This window comes from Gallinula chloropus (genome assembly GCF_964237585.1).
Source record: "Gallinula chloropus genome assembly, chromosome: 1".
NCBI classification, from domain to species: Eukaryota; Metazoa; Chordata; class Aves; order Gruiformes; family Rallidae; genus Gallinula; species Gallinula chloropus.
The window spans coordinates 95432886-95448523 of NC_140085.1; the positions used below are offsets into that span (position 1 = coordinate 95432886).

Consider the following 15638-nt stretch of genomic DNA (forward strand, 5'->3'; position numbering starts at 1 on the left):
GTTTGGAGTGTCACAAATAAACTGTGCTCATTACCTCCTCCAGGGTGGCCTAGGTTTGCAGGTTCAGTTGGCAGACATCTGTGCCATGCTGCTGTAATTCCAAACCACAGATGCTGTGCACTGGAAGGGACTGAACTGCTGTCTCCATGTAGCTGGCATGGCTGGGGCCTGGTGTGTGGGAGCCTGTCTGCTTCAGCAAGCCACATTGCTCTGTTCCTCCTTCATCTCTCTATGTGGATTAATCAACTTTATCTCCCCTCCCTTTCCCTGTGCCTTCATTTTTGAGACGTCACAGTATTTCACAGATGGTGATAAAATAAAATGCAGGATTTGGTTAAACTATTTTCTAAAACATTCTGAGAATTTCAAAGTTTTTAAAAAACAGTTGGAGCAGCTGCTCTGCAGTCTGAAGCCTGGGAGGCTGTTGCTGATCAGCTCTGCTGAGTCTCTGTGCGTGCCTTGTCTGTAGCCTTGAGCGTGGAGGCAGGAGGGTGAGGGGCTGCAGTGGTGGGAGCACGTACCACCCCCACAAGGCAAGGACAGGGAGGCCACTTCTGCTGCAGAGGGCCACCAGCACTAAGAATGGATGGCTGTAAGCCATGTTTGGAAACCTGAGCTGTAATGGTTACAGCTTGGGAGGTGCTGTGAAGCGCTGCAGCTTCCAGGAGACATAGATACAGCATTGTTAATCTTTTTTGTTTATTTCCCTTGTGTCAGTGGTGGGTTGATTTGTGTAAAAATGATTTTGTGGGCCCGTGTTGGTTGAGGTTGTAAACAGGTTGTAAACACTTCAGTTCCCAGGTCCTTAGAACTTCCCCTCTTTCTCAGGAAGCAAGTATAAGAAACTTGCAGACCTGATCAGAGATTGAGATATGTCTTTAAAAATAGAATATTTTCTTCTTCATAGTAATGAACAATCCTGAGACTGATCCCTTTTTAAAACTTGTTTAGAAAAAGATACTTTCTTTGCACCTGTCTCAGAACTGGAACAAAACGCTCCATGGTATTGAAGAGGGTCACCATCTGATGCAGAAAAAGTATTCTGGAGAATAATGAGCTACCTGCGTGCCAGACAACCCTCTGTACTCCTTAGGAGTAGTAAAGGTTACTAAAGGCTGGAGGGCTCCTACTTCACTTTGGTTTCATGGCATCTCTTTATGAGACCTATAGCCCACCAACAGGCAGTGCCATAGCCTGACAGGAGCAACCTTCCTGAGCTAAGACAGTGAAACGATTTTGCAATCCAATGTCCAGCTAAGCCTTTAGAAACACCGCCAGCTGGGCTGCACGCTGGTGTGGATGGGTGCGTAGCTGCTGCAGTCTGCTCGTGTGTGAGAGACCTGCTGCTTCAGTTAGTCCTACTCTTCAGAGGGAGTCCTGACAAGAAGAGCCCCAAATCTGGAAATAGCTTGTAGCATCCAGTGACATCATCCACCAGAGCAATGGTGGAGCAGGGCTTTATTTTTAACAGTGCACACAGGTCTGCACTTCTTTTTCAGTGTATAGTCTTACAAATGTATTTTAGGAAGAGGGAAGAAATAATCCAGTCAAAAGCTGTGTGGTAAACATTAAGGAATTGTGCTAGTAGTGTCTGTCTTTTTTTCTCCTCTATTTTTTTCTTTAGATTTCTTCAAGTCCATCGCTTTCATGTCCTTCTGATTTAACAAAACCTTGTGGAACATCAGCATTATTTCAGCTGGCAGAGGTAATACTAAAATACTGGTGACTAATTACCACAGATGCAGTGGGCAGAGAAGTTAATGAAGTTGATTGCTGAAGTCTAGAAGGCAGAACAGAGCTACAGTTGTAATTATACTGTTGCTTATAGAAACAGAAATTACCAGGGCTTAGGTGCCACAAGTCAAGATTTCCCCAGACTAGCCATTGATTTGGAGATTTCTAAGAGTCTCTGCTGCAGCTGAGAAGTGCCACCAGTCCCTGGTGGCAGAGGGACTTTCCAATCACGGTTGAAATATCTCATTTCAATTCCTTGTTTTAATGTTTGGGGGTTTGACTCCTTTGGCCAGGGAGGCACAAGGAGTTGAGAGGAAGTGCTGGACTAGTCTGTTGCTCAGATGAGGACGATGCCCTTACAAATTACCTGTTAAAGGTCATCAGCTGCTTTCATTTATTTTTGCTTTTCACACCTGCTGTTTTTTGAAGTGAGGAATAAACTGGTCAATAATTTTTACAGAAACTCTGCTAAGATACTCTCAGCAGATGCTCCTTCTGGGAACAGTTAAAACCAATGGCCTCTTACTGAAATGTTGGCATTTTTTATTTCTAAGCTTTTTTCTTTTATTTTTTTTAAGCTTTCTCAATCTTAAAGACTGAATTTCAAGTTTATTTAGAGCTCACAAAACAGAAGTTGCTTTCTCATAGTCATATCTAGAAGTCTTCTGTATTATTTGCTACTGCAGAAGCAGCAAAGTTACAAAGAAAAAGAAATGAATTGGCACAGGAAGGGGGGGGTGTTTAATTCGCAAAATATTACTACTCACCAGTAAGTTGCATTTTAAAGATTGATCTTTAGCTTTTGAATCACAAGCTGTGTTTAAATTGCAATGCAGCAAGAAGTCAGGTCACAGAAGACCAAGAGCCCACCTCAGCATAGCTGTGGGGTTCTCCTCTGCATAATTTAACCGGCTTCTAACAGACACTGTGCTGCCTGAGCTCTGCTGCTTCCGTTGCTCAATGTAGCTTGACCTGAGCCAGATCAGGAGTTTCTAGCCTGTACAGGAGGAATTTTGGAAGTTTATTACAAAGCATATTATAATTGGTGTTAGGCTCATAGATGTAAGAGATATTTATAGTTTGCAAGGAAAAAATACCTTGAGAAATGCCTCTGAGAAACTTAAAATTGACCTCAAGAGCACCAAAGATCCATACTGACCATATGGCCCCTGGGTTGAGCAGTGACAGGATAGGGAAAATCCTGGTGTGGGGTTCAAAGCTAGCCTCTTCCATCATCTTTGTTACGGGTAACTCTTTGTTTGACATTTGTTTTCAAACCAAGAAAACCCACTGAGAATTCAGCTTGAGGGCTTTGAGAGGGAGAGAAAGACGAAAGTGTGTCTTTCCCAGGGCAACTGTTGGGTGCTTTGAAGGACTACCCTCTGTAGCAGTGTTTATGTAGCTTACAGGTGATCCAAACCCAAGATCTCCTAAGTCAGTGCTGCAGGAACACGGGAGTTTGTGGACCTTTTTACATCTCTTTTCTTCAAATATCGCTGTTCCTTAGACAGTATGAGAGGTTTGGTTTCCATTAATGTTATCTCCAGGAGGAGATAACCATGGCAACCACTGCTGCTTTGCAGTTCTTTGCAAAATAAGTCAGTGACAGAGGAGATAGATTTGGAAGGCTTTTTTTTTTGCTACCTTCCAAATTATTTTGCACATTCAAGTATGAGAAAATAATCTCAATTACCAAGATGATTCAATTAATATCTCTTCCCCCCTTCAGGGCCATTTGGTAAATGGAGGAAAGAATTGCACAGAGGGACATTTTGGGGGGTGGATGTGAGATTTCAAGTAACTTGTCGGTGGCAATAGTGAGAGATGCTCTATTGTTCCATTGCATGTGGTGTCTTAGGAAAATCAGTCTAGCAGTGGGCTTCCAGGTTATATAAAAGGCACTTAAAGGATCATGGAAACGTCACTGAGATCAGCAGGGAGTCTCTTTCTGTTAGAGTGGTAGAACCCACCAGCCTTATTCTAGCAGGTAGCAGGTGCCATCATCGTGTCACATCAGTTTCAGTAGGGCTGCAGCGTATTTCAGTACCATCCTCTAGCTTAGCTTGCTTTCCTGAACTGAGCTGCCAGAGAGATCCCCCGTGTACCGCTCCTGTTAATAGAGGTAAGCAGTATTAATAGCTGATGTTTGTTTCATGGGACTCTTTTTAAACTTTGTTTTAGATGTGCCTTGCTTCAGAAGGAGTAAAAATGAAAGAACCTGGGAAAACAAAAGTGGAAGCACCAGAAGATGTGGAAGGGGAAGTTCCAGAGGATATGGAAGTAGAAGAACTGGAGAAAACAACAATAAAAGACTCCTGTAAAGGAAAAGTAGAACAATTGGACATAGTGAAAACGCAAAACTGGGTTGAGACAAAAGCTGAGGAATCAGTAACTGCAAAATGCAGAGATTTTACTAGTCTTGCATTGGAGAGCAGTCCTTTTGAGAGAAATGATAACCCAAATGATCACATGTGCTGTTCTCCTGAGCTTTCAGTGGGTGACATGAACATCCTGGGGCTGAAGCCGGAAAAGATAAAGAAGAAAAAGAAAAAAAATAAGTTGGACCGGCACACAAATGAAAAATCTACCCCTAAGAAACCTTGTAAGAAGAGGCAGTCCTCAGAGTCGGACATGAAAAGCCTCATATATACAATTGAAGCTGTTGCAAAGGGGGACTGGGGTGCTGAGACACTCATGGAAACTCCCCGCAAGAAAAACCGCCCTGTTTCAAATGTGAAGGGAAGTGTGTTGGATACAAAATCACCAAAGAAAAAAGTGAAATCGAAAGAGAAGAAAACATCAAAGGAGAAACCCCCAGAGACCACCAAAGAATCAAAGCCTCCTGATTTCCTTAGTATTGCACCCAGCAAGGAAGTACCCTGTGAGGCTTCTGATAACATTAAAGTGGAACCACTGACCCCAACGGAGGAGGTGGTATCCCAAAGCTTGCCAGAACAGGTCAAAACTGAGGACAGTGACTGTGTTAAAAAGATAGAAACCTGTGGCTCCAGGAAATCAGAGAGATCTTGCAAAGGTGCTCTTTATAAAACTCTGGTGTCAGAGGGCATGCTTACATCTCTGCGCGCTAACGTGGACAGAGGTGGGTGGCTTTGAGTGTTTCATTTAGAGCATGGACCACAAAAGCCTGCAGTGGGAGCACAAGTCCATGTTTAATCTGGCATTTGAGCAGTGTGTGATGGGAATGCTGTGCCTGGTCACCTGAGGTGCTGGGGGCAGGTGGAGGGGATGGACTCCGTGGTCCAGGGCAGGTCTTACCAAGTCCTGTGGTCTGTACTCATGCTTGGCCTCGCAAGCTCTTAACGCCTCCCTTTTTGTCTTTCACTATCTGGAATTTAGCTCTTTGACAAAAGTTCTTGTTGGTTAGTTTGTCAGCCTGCTGAGAGATGCAGGCAGGACTTGGGTTGTCCGTAACCCTGAACAGTTAGCTGCTTTCTGTGTGAGCAGCTCTGGGGGCTGTGAGCACAGCTCTCAGTCCCGCAAGAGGCAAACGTGTTACGCTTTTGTTTCAGTTGTTAGTTTTGCTGTAGGTGGTGAGCAAGAACCGTTTGCTTTATGGGAGGATAAGTTTGATTTTATTTCTGGAAGCTTTCCGTGAGAAGTTTTAACATGTATTTTTCTGATTAGTAGATTTATATGTATAATTAGAACAGTCAGAAAATAAAAAAATGTGGGTAATATAGGGAAATTTATTACTGAAAATCTACTCATATATCACTCTTCCCTCTCTTCCTTTATACCCTGGGAGATCCTGACTTTTTAGAGGTAGTATAAAACCAGGGCAGGGTGGGGGAATAGTTGCCAGTATCATCATTATCCCACTTTAAAGTATATGTTTTGTAACCCACTGAAGAAGGTTAAGCATCCTAAGTTGCAGTACTGAATGAGTACAGAAGTTCCTTCTGAGCCCACTTTGTCTCGGCACATTTTTTCTCCCCTATGAGGAAAGGCTGAGTGAGCTGGGACTGTTCAGCCTGGAGAAGAGAAGACTAAGGGGGGCCCTTATTAATGTTTATAAATACCTTAAGTATGGGATGCAGGGGGAAATGGCCAGCCCCTTTTCAGTGGTCTGTGGGGACAGGACAAGGGGCAATAGCTGCAAGTTGGAGAATAGGAAGTTCCACACCAATATGCAGAAGAACTTTTTCACAGTGAGGGTGACAGAGCCCTGGCACAGGCTGCCCAGGGAGGTGGTGGAGTCTCCATCTCTGGAGATATTCAAGACCCATCTGGACGCCTATCTGTGCAGTATGAGCTAGGGAGCTGCTTTGGCAGGGGGGTTGGACCTGATGATCTCTCGAGGTCTCTTCCAACCCCTGTGATTCTATGATTTTTCTAAAGATGAGAAACCATTTTTCTGCCTTCATCCCAGGAAAAAGAAGCTCAGGAAAAGGCAACTCATCAGATCATGAAGGATGCTGGAATGAAGAAAACTGGGTTTTTTCCCAAAGTGGGACAAGTGGGAACAAAAAACTGAAAAAGACTAAGCCAAAGGAGGATTTTGGTTTTGGGTAAGTTGCGGCTTAACACTGCTGATAGTTTTAGGTAGGTCAGTCTGGTGACGTAAGAGAGAGTCCTCCTCATTAAAGCTAAGTGAACTGCATCCAAATAATCACAACTAGAATTTCTGAAAATTACAAACCCCGCTGGGCTGTCATGCTCTAGGTACCCGTGGTTTATATACCAGTGTAATTCCTTTGAGATCTTTCCTGGTTTACACTACTGTAAACAGATTTTAATGTCATCATTTGCTCACTTCTAAAAAAACCTCACAATATTTACCCACTCAAGATGGTGAGGAGGGTTACTTATATATTTTCAGAGCACTGCAGAAGCAGTATTTAAAGTGCTGTATAGGCATTCAATCATCATAAACAGAATTAGGCTGGGAAGAACAGATCTTTTTGCCTGCGTGGAGAGAGATTGCTTACCGAGGAAGAGTAAACAGTGCTCTAATATTGGTAATAATGGAGAGAAATACATTGTTTTCCCCTTTTACAGACAAGATGTTTAAACTGTTCATGTACACCATGAAGACATTAAATATATCAGAAGAATAATTAATGATTTCAAATGCATTGAAACTTAGCAAGGCCACGCAGAATTACTTTTCTAGGGTATGAAGACCAATTTGTGTCAGAGTATTAACAGATTTATTTAACTGCAGGCGTAGTTGTTAAATCTGCTTAGCCATTCATACTTACTTCCAAATTCTTGAAGACTTCCAATTATCTGAATTCAGAGGGTGAAAATGAATTTTAAAAGGAGTAGATTTTCCACACTTCCTGCTAAAAAACATAATGTACTGCTTTTTTTTGCAGGCTTTTGGTAGCCTTTTTCTTTATAACTTAGTCTGTGTGAAATTCAGCTGCAGCTCACTTTACAGTGAATAAGATATTAAATGGATGGAAATCTGCAAGTCTTACTTGCATTGGCATAGTGGCAAGAAAAAGTCATGGAACACTCCTTATCTTTCTAATGCATTGCATGTAAATTTATTAAATGTTTTTTAAATTTCAATTGAAAGATTGAAAACTTTTTACACCCAATGGTGTGAAAACTGACTGCATCCCCTAGCAATAACCCCAAGCAGTAGTTACAAATTATTTAGTCGAAGCAGCGAGGAAAATTGTGTAAATAATTAATTCATTTGACAAATGCTGTCCTGCCATCATTGGCTGGATGGCTGGGAATCATACATATTTGCCCATCTTGCCTCTTGATTCAGTCATGTCATTAATGCATGTTAATTGGTGAACTCCCTAAAGGCAGAATCTGTAGCCCATGGAGCGTAAGTGCTGGAGAAGGTATCCATTATCCCTGTTCATTGCTCTGCCTGATCTTCTGGCTACTTGAAGAGCTGGTTTTACCTCTTCCTCCTAACTTTCTGCTCCCTTCAGCATCACCTTTGAGCCTCATCTTGTATATTTGTGTGTGTTAGTAGGAGGGTCCTTCACCCCTCTGGAATTAGGTCATTCTCCCCATGTTATCCTACGTTCTTCTCCATCAGTAGTTGTCCCCCCTTCCCTGATGGTCCCTGTCAAGTGCTTTGTCCGCAGGCAGCCCCCTCCTTCGCTGAGTGGTGCTCTGCCCGCATGTATCTCCAAGCAGGACTAGGGCCTGTACTGTGTGAAGGCCTCAGCTCAGCTGTGTGTGCCTAACCAGAGTCATGAGATGCTCTGAAAATTCATGACAATGAATGATTTTTAAAAAATAATTAGCTGCTGACATAGTGATAGCATTCTCCTCTGTCTCCCCAGCGCACAAGCTATAAATTACTAGTCAGGATGGCAGCTCATCTGCTTTCATGGTAGGCCCTTCCTAATTAGAGCTGCAGCCTCTCGTATGCCCTTGGGGCGGGAGAGGAGGCAGGTGGCAACAGGCAGCGGGAGAGGAGCTGGGGCAGAGGATGGAACTGCATGAGCTGTCAGAGCAGAAAATCATCTTGTTTTGCGGCTGTCGGGGAACATCCGCCTGGAACAGAAAGGTAGCGGGGTACCACTAATATCAAACATCTTTGTGGTGTAAACACAACACAAAACGTGCACACACACAAACCCAAACCAAAGAAACAAGCCCTGCCACGCACGACATCTGCCAAGACCCAGGGCTGTGTTTTAAGATGGAAGGTTACTTTACCAAAAGAAGTAATGATGACAGGGGTGAAGTGAAGTACCATTCTGTGTACCAAACCTTTCAGAATGCAATTTGCTTGAAATGCTGCCTCAGAGAGCACAGAGAAAGGTCATGTTTCTTGTGGTACTTCCAAGTGTACAGCGTGTAAGGGCCATCCCTCCAACAGCCCTGCCAACTTTTGTCAAGTTCAGGTTTTCCATAGCAAACAGAATTGAAGACAAGTAGAAAATGTCATTGTTCCCCTGTCATTGATGGGGCTATTTATAATCTGCCTAGCTGTGCGCATTGGCTTTCATTAAAATACAATCCCTTCCTCTGCTCCTGCCTGGCTGCAAAAATTTGCTGGAACAGAGAGCGCTTATACAAGACAGCATAGTCATCACAGCCAGAAATGCGGTGCCATCTCATCCTGTTGAGTGGTTTGTTTTCATCTGGCTGTTACGAACAACAATGCCGTGTCTCTGGATTTCTTCAGCTGTAGGTAAAGCTAATTACAGCCGTTCAGGTTGGGCTGAAGCGTGAGGGATGTTGCGTTTATTGAAAGCATGAGCCTGTTGTGTTTTTCACTTTGCAACAAATGAAATATGAGGGGAGGAAATTTAATCCCTCAGAACAAATACAAAGTTAATTACCCTCCCAAAGCATCAGGCTTTAGAATATCCCCAGAAGACTGAATAGTTTTGGCATATTTCTTCTAGTTTGAATTGTTGTTTTCATTCTAGTGGAGGGACTTCTATGTGGGGTTACTTTATTGGTTTGTTTATTGGTTTTACTGTCTCATTTTCATTCCCCTCGCAGAACAGACAAATCTGTACAGATCTGTGCAGCAAACAGAGCTAAATGTCACCAGCGTGGCATTGATCCCCCTCCCAGCCCAATTTTGATACATGCAACTAATGTGATCATGTACTGAGTTATAAATGCAGAGGCTGGAGTGTATGTACTCATCCCAAAGTTGGTTTAATGTATATCGGTTTGATGCTTACAGTGTGTGTGAGCTTACCTCTTCCCCTGCCACCCCCCGTGTAAATAGATATGCACACGTGCTCCTAAACAGAATTTTTTCTCCAGAAACGGAGTTACGTTTAATTTGATTGATTTTTTTTCCTATTTAGCTTAGCAAAGTTGGAAGAAGAATTTGAAAAGAAATTCAACAGCCTCCCTCAATACAGTCCTATTACCTTTGACAGGAGAAATTCATCTGTTCCGAGGAAAAAGCGAAAGGTTGGAAGTGGGTCATCAGAACAATCAAGATCCAACAAAGGTAAATGACCATGTGCAATATGTTCTTAAGCAACAAGAATGCTACAGCAAGCTCAGGAATATTTTTTTCACTTTACTGATAAATGTGGGAAGTGTAAAGTCAAAGAAAACATTTTTCTAGTACATCAGTAGGTTCTCACCTGGGTTACTTCTCAGGCTGTAATCTTGACTTCTCATTTCCATGCTGAGTAGAACTGGTTAGTTTGTATGAACGTGTAAGTAAGTATATTCCTCATAGCAAGAAAATTTATCAAAAACATTAATATTTCAGAGGTAAGTGAATTTGACCAAATTTCCCAGGACAAAATGGGGAATAAAGCTTACATTTTGACATTTTTCAAAATGTAGTTGTATTCCTGTTTGCATTTCACTGTCATTTTAGGCTCTGTAAATTAAAACATAAGATACCAGACATGTCTGAATGAAACATTTGGATTTAAGGTTCTCTCTTTCTCTTATAAGTTTGGAGCAAAAGTGTCCTGACTTGACAAAAAATGTTTAGAGGATAGGAAAACCAATTCCATAGCCAGCTCCACTGCTGAGCCTCTTGGAGGGAGAAACTTTGTGACAGATCTGATCATTCTATATGCAGCCGACCTGTGACACAGAGGTGGTAGAGAAGTGAGAGCGTGGTTGGGAAAACTACTGTTAGACTGATGCGTGCATACAATACAGGAGCATCACAAGCCGAAGGAATGACATACCACTAATTCTACAAGATGAAAGGATGCTCAGGAGACCCCTCACTACGCACAGTTCACAATGTGAAGCCAGCTTCTTCCTCTAGTAACTGTGGTAGTTCCACTGACTGACAGGCTTTCAGATCTAATATGGCTATTTTAGCCAGGTGACCCTGGATTAGATCTGTGCCTTTTGAATGCTTCACAAATAATCACATTACAGTGTGCAGGATGGAGCAGCTGTTCTTTTCTAGTGCATGCCAATTTTGGTATTGATTTTTGTATTTATGTAATTGGATGTGGAACACTTGCTTTTGCATAATTAGACTTATACTAATACCAAGTGAGTTGGGACTTCAAGTGCCTTTCATTTTTTTTTTATGGGATGTATTTGACTGAACTTCTTCAATGAGCATGTATGAATTACTTTACCGTATGATAATAACAGTGGTTAATTAAGCAACATCTGTTGGGAATGAGATCTCCTCATCCACCATGATCTGGCAGCTGCAGCTGTAATAGCAGCTCCTTGGATTTCTCACTACAGTATTCACCTGCTCAAGTGTCTGTGTGTCTAAAAATTTTGCAGGCCCTGCACTGTTTTGGAATGGCATACTGTAGTAGTCAGGGAGCCCAGAACTGCGTTCTGCTCTTGGTTAGGTTCATAGCTTCCTTGTTTTTATCCTTGTTTGCATCACTTGAAAAGCTTAGGAGTCTATTCAGTCAGGTCTTAAGGGAAGGTCAGAGGCGTAACTGCAGGCAGGTTACAAACCTGATGTAGGTGGTGTTGGGGCAGCCCTGAGGATGTGGCAGCGGAGCATCTGCCTCTAGGTGACAATAAGGGCTCTTTAAAGTAAGCCAGCCGACTGCACGGCAGCAGATGGTAAACAGTCACATGAACTTGTCCACCGACTGAGCTGTGGGGTTGCAACAAGCAGCCCCAGGGCAGGAATATCTGATTGTGACACTGCTGTTTCTGTAGTGAACATCTCACTGAAGCCCCAAACTAGGTCCAGACGGAGCGAGTGATATCTGCTTCTGATTTCAACGAATGGTGAATTCACTCAGGCTAGTGGGGCAAGCTGTCAGCTTGTGTCATTCCAGCTCCATGGAGAGGGAAGTTCAGCTCTCAAGAGGTAGCAGGAAAACTTTCAGCCAAACCATTTTTCTTTTGGAAAATAAAGATTGCTAAAAAGCAAATATTTCATGGCAAGGTCAATTTTAATTTGCTTTATTTTGTTAGGAATCTTAAAATTAGGATGTGATTTGTGGATTTGAAACAACCTGAACCAAATGGCATGCAAGCCATTTTCCCGTAGTAGGGAAACTGTTCCAGCAGAGCCAAATGTTCATTAAGCTGAATCCCCGATTTGATTTGTGTGTACTGACATGCCTTTCAGCATCATCATGGTGTTGGCTTGCCTGTGAACTGTGATGAGTCCAAAGGTGGTTAGATGACACTGACCTCTGAAGGTGTTAAGCGTTGCAGGTCTGCAAACCAGGCTCCTGTGAGTGTTGCAGGAAATTATAACACCTGTTTTGCAAAGGGGTGGAGCTTGGTTTGGAATGGTTCTGTGGTTTATGAGTTACCAAGTCTTTTCACACCATCAGAATTAAACAAAAGTAGCATCTTGTGATGTAACGAGCATAAACTGTGAAGAGTCAGGATGGCCTTAGCGGTGTGACACTGTTGGGATGTGGGAGTCCTTAACTTTGCTGTGCCGTGCTCTGTGTTAACTGTGTCATCTGATGCTGGTTTTGCTGCTTTGCTCTTCCTTGGGGTAATTGAGAGATATCCAGCACAAATTGTGTCTACAAGTGGTTGGGGCCTCTGGATGTTTCCAGACAGCAGATAATAATCACTAGGGTTAGGTTTAGTAAACACCCTTTAAAATCATGCTCTGAATGAGCATGTGCAGGATCATAAACTTCTTGGGCATTGTCAGCCCTCACTTAAGTAATTTTTGCATTATGCAGATCAGTGCCCACTAAATTACATGTAAAATTTGGAAAATAGGGTGGAGTGCTGCACACTAAAACTTCCCTGGGTTGTTAGGCAAGTAAAAAATGGAGAAATGTTTTTGTTTGTTGGTTTTGGGATGTTTTCCCCCTCCCCCATAACTAGGGCTTTATGCCTTAGGATGTTTTCTTTTGGAGTAAATGGTGCCAGATAGATTTTCTGTCAAATGTCATTAACCTATACCTACAGGAGGCCTGATCTGCTACCTAACCCAAACAGCCAGCATTGTCAGGCTGTTTTCCTGCTCCTGAGTGGAAAACGAGTGGGTCAGTGCCCACTGACTTCTTCCATTGTGCTTGTCGTGTCCAGTCCTCAGTTCAGCCAGTTCTTTTCATACCAAAACACCTGAGAAACCCTGTGGCGTGGAAGCTGTTTCAAATCCAGGTGTAGAAGAGAAAATGTGAACTTTCTTAATTGAGAGGCAATTTTTTTCCCCCCCCATGGTTTTCCAAATTGCCCCGATTCTGCTCTCACTGAAATTAACGGGGGGTCTTTCTTCACCGGGAGCGGGACTGAACAAGCCATAACGCTTTGGCAGGCTCTGCCTCCAGCACTTTGAGCTGGGAGTGTGCTTACACAGTAATAATGTCACAAAATGGCTGAAAAATACAGCCATAGCGAAGCTGTGCAGATGGCCTGCTCCGACATTTGCTGGAGCTGTGAGTGATGTCTTTCTTTTTTAGTGGTGTTTTTTTTCTATTTCTTTCCAATGGCATATGTGCCAAAACATCCCACCACACAGAAGTCAGCAGTCTGCAGTGAGTCACTAATCTGCTTGTATGCAAAAGTGAGCAACAGGCAGAGTCATTATTTCTGCCTTGTGCTGTGAAGAAATGCTCACTTATGCCCTAAGCACTTCACTAAAGCTTTAATTTTGGGGGAGGCAAGGAGAGGAATACATGACGTGCTTTTATTTGGGAAAGGGATCATCTACAACTTTGGGTTGTTTGGGGGTTTTTTGTGGCCTCTAGGACTAGAAATAAAGCATCAGCTTAAAATGGATGCTTCTTTGTGGCATTCCTCTTGGTCTTAGCTCAGGGATTTGAGTTTTTTTGGCTTGGTTCAAAGTGTTCAGATGCCTGGAGATGGCATGCTGTAGTGTTCCAAAGGTTGTGACCTAAAAATACATCACCTTCCTCCTGAGAGATGCAGAAATGGAGAGACACAGATCTGTTTGTCCTGGTTCACTTACAATCATGTAGAAGTGTTCTCTGTTTGATCAGGTCCTTTAAAACAGGGAACTTTGTGAGAGCAGAGGGGGTGGATGCCCAGAAAGGCGGAGGAGATGCAGTGATGGTTGGTTACGTGTGGCGGGTTCATTTTCTCGCCTGCTGCTTCCCCAAGCAGCTACCATTCGTGGCCACAGTGAGTATTCCCAGGAGGAAATCCCTACTGCCCTCGGTGAGCACAGTGGATGTGCCAGGGATTAGCAGGTGGTTAAGTCCTGTGGCAACTGCTGAAGCACTAGGGAGAGGAAGAGCCGTGTAGAGCGTTGTCAATAGTGAATGAGGAGCAGGGGAAAGGGACTGACTTTATATTGCCAATGTCTGTATAACAACAGCAAGTAAGCTAGGGGTTTTCTTCAGTTTTCTATAAGATGTCATACCCAAGGTCCCCTGCCTAACAGCAGGCCTTTTAGGTTAGTTTTTTCAGACATGGATTTTTCTCTGGACTGAATGTTGACAAGTGACATTTGTTTGAAGTCTCAGGAGTACTTGCCTGCTGTACCCATGAAACAGGTGTAGCCCAGCCAGCCACCCTGTAAACTCTGTGCCCCTGGGACACCTGCTAGTGACAGCTTGAAGAGATATTAATTCTGTCCCAGCTAAAACCAGCACATGATCTCAGGAATGCACCCTTGTTCAGCCTTTACAACACACAGATGTCCTCTCCGGTCCAGACTCTATTTTGCCTTCTCCGTATTGGTTTGGTTTGGTTCAGTTAAATTCTGTTAAAAGAAAAAGCTCTGGTTTCTGCACCTGAATATAACATGCAAAGATCCTGTATTTGGCAGTTCCTTGACACAGACCTTAATCTAAAGACAGGGTGGGATGTGGCCATTGTTGAAGAACCACCAGATAGTCTATTCAGTAATTACTTGACAAATTGTATGTGGCTTTTCACAGAGGATGGTGACCTCTAGTTCACTCTAAGTGGTCCATGCAGGGAGTGTGGATGAGGTTTCTCCTGGTGTCAGAAGTCATTCTCAGGTCTAAGTATGACATGTTGCTGTTTAGCTGTTAGTCCATCTTCTCTTTGACTTCATTCATGGCCAAAGATTATCCAGATATCAACAGGCACTGTCTCACTGGAGTAACAGCCTAAAAGGTAGAAATGGGAAGTTTCTTTTTGAAAAGGCAGCTTCTCTTCATCCTGCTGAAGTCAGCGTCCTTGGATTTTCCTTTTTACATACAAGGAGTGTGTAGTACTCTATGTGCCACAGGCACAGGCTTATGACAAAGGTGCCTTGGATGGTAGAAAAGACAGACACAGGCTTCCTCCTCCGTGCAGTGCTTGTCATCGAGTGAGTTTTTCATCTCAGTTATTCTGCAGACAGTGGCCAGCACTGGCTGGAAGTCTCCCATACTGGTTGAAGTGGTCCAGAGGGTGCAGGTTGAGGTGTAGAAATGGAGACCTCTGTGATACTATGTAACGTGCTGCTCATTCCAAGCACCTGCAACAATCACTAACTTGATAATTTTAAAAAAATCTAATAAAGAACTCTAAGAATTGTGTAGTTACACACCTCTGCCTGTGTTGTCTTGTTTCTGTTGATGTGAGTGAAGTGTTTGACTTCAGTCTTCAGAAAAGCTCAGCTTTTCCACTTAGGTTTTCCCCTTGACCTGCCTGAGCTTTTTCACTCGTTGTTCTGTGTTTTTATTGCACTGACACCAGAGTTCTTAAACAGCTCTGTGCCACTCAGGAAGCTGTTGTAAAATTTTGCAAAATGACATTTGAGTAAGTTTAGGTGAATATGGCCTCCTCTGTTGAACTTTCTGGTATTTTCTATGCAAGTTCTCATGAAGCTGTTCAGCTTCAAGCAGATGTTGCCAAAGATGGTGTTTCACTTGGACTTTGCTTTGTTGCTTGACTTCTAGATTTTTGGGAGATTTTCATCTTTTCCTGAAGGTTTTGTTTCTTTAGTAGCAAAAAAAAAAAAAAAAAGGCAATGAGCCCCAAAGCCAACATGTACAAAACTTTATGGTTTCTACACCTGTTTCTGGCTGGATGTTAGCTTTCCCAGTAATGTTCAGCGTTACTCAAACAGCCTAGTGTCTGTGGATGGG

At 43.1% G+C, this 15638-nt stretch overlaps 1 protein-coding gene across 8 annotated transcripts in view; it reads left to right on the forward strand.

Annotated features, from left to right (window-relative positions):
• BBX (BBX high mobility group box domain containing) overlaps positions 1-15638 on the forward strand; it is a gene marked incomplete at its 5' end in the record, with an annotated part of 54976 nt that overhangs the window by 26339 nt on the left and 12999 nt on the right. For 3 of the 8 annotated variants that reach the window (XM_084262877.1, XM_084262881.1, XM_084262880.1), the window contains 4 exons: positions 1625-1705; positions 3916-4834; positions 6125-6263; positions 9579-9652. In XM_084262877.1, coding sequence (XP_084119003.1) covers positions 1625-1705; positions 3916-4834; positions 6125-6263; positions 9579-9652 — 1213 coding nt within the window. Of the gene's footprint in view, positions 1-1624; positions 1706-3915; positions 4835-6124; positions 6264-9503; positions 9653-15638 lie in introns of all 8 variants that reach the window. The other 5 variants (XM_084262883.1, XM_084262878.1, XM_084262879.1 and 2 more) reach the window with 3 other exon arrangements.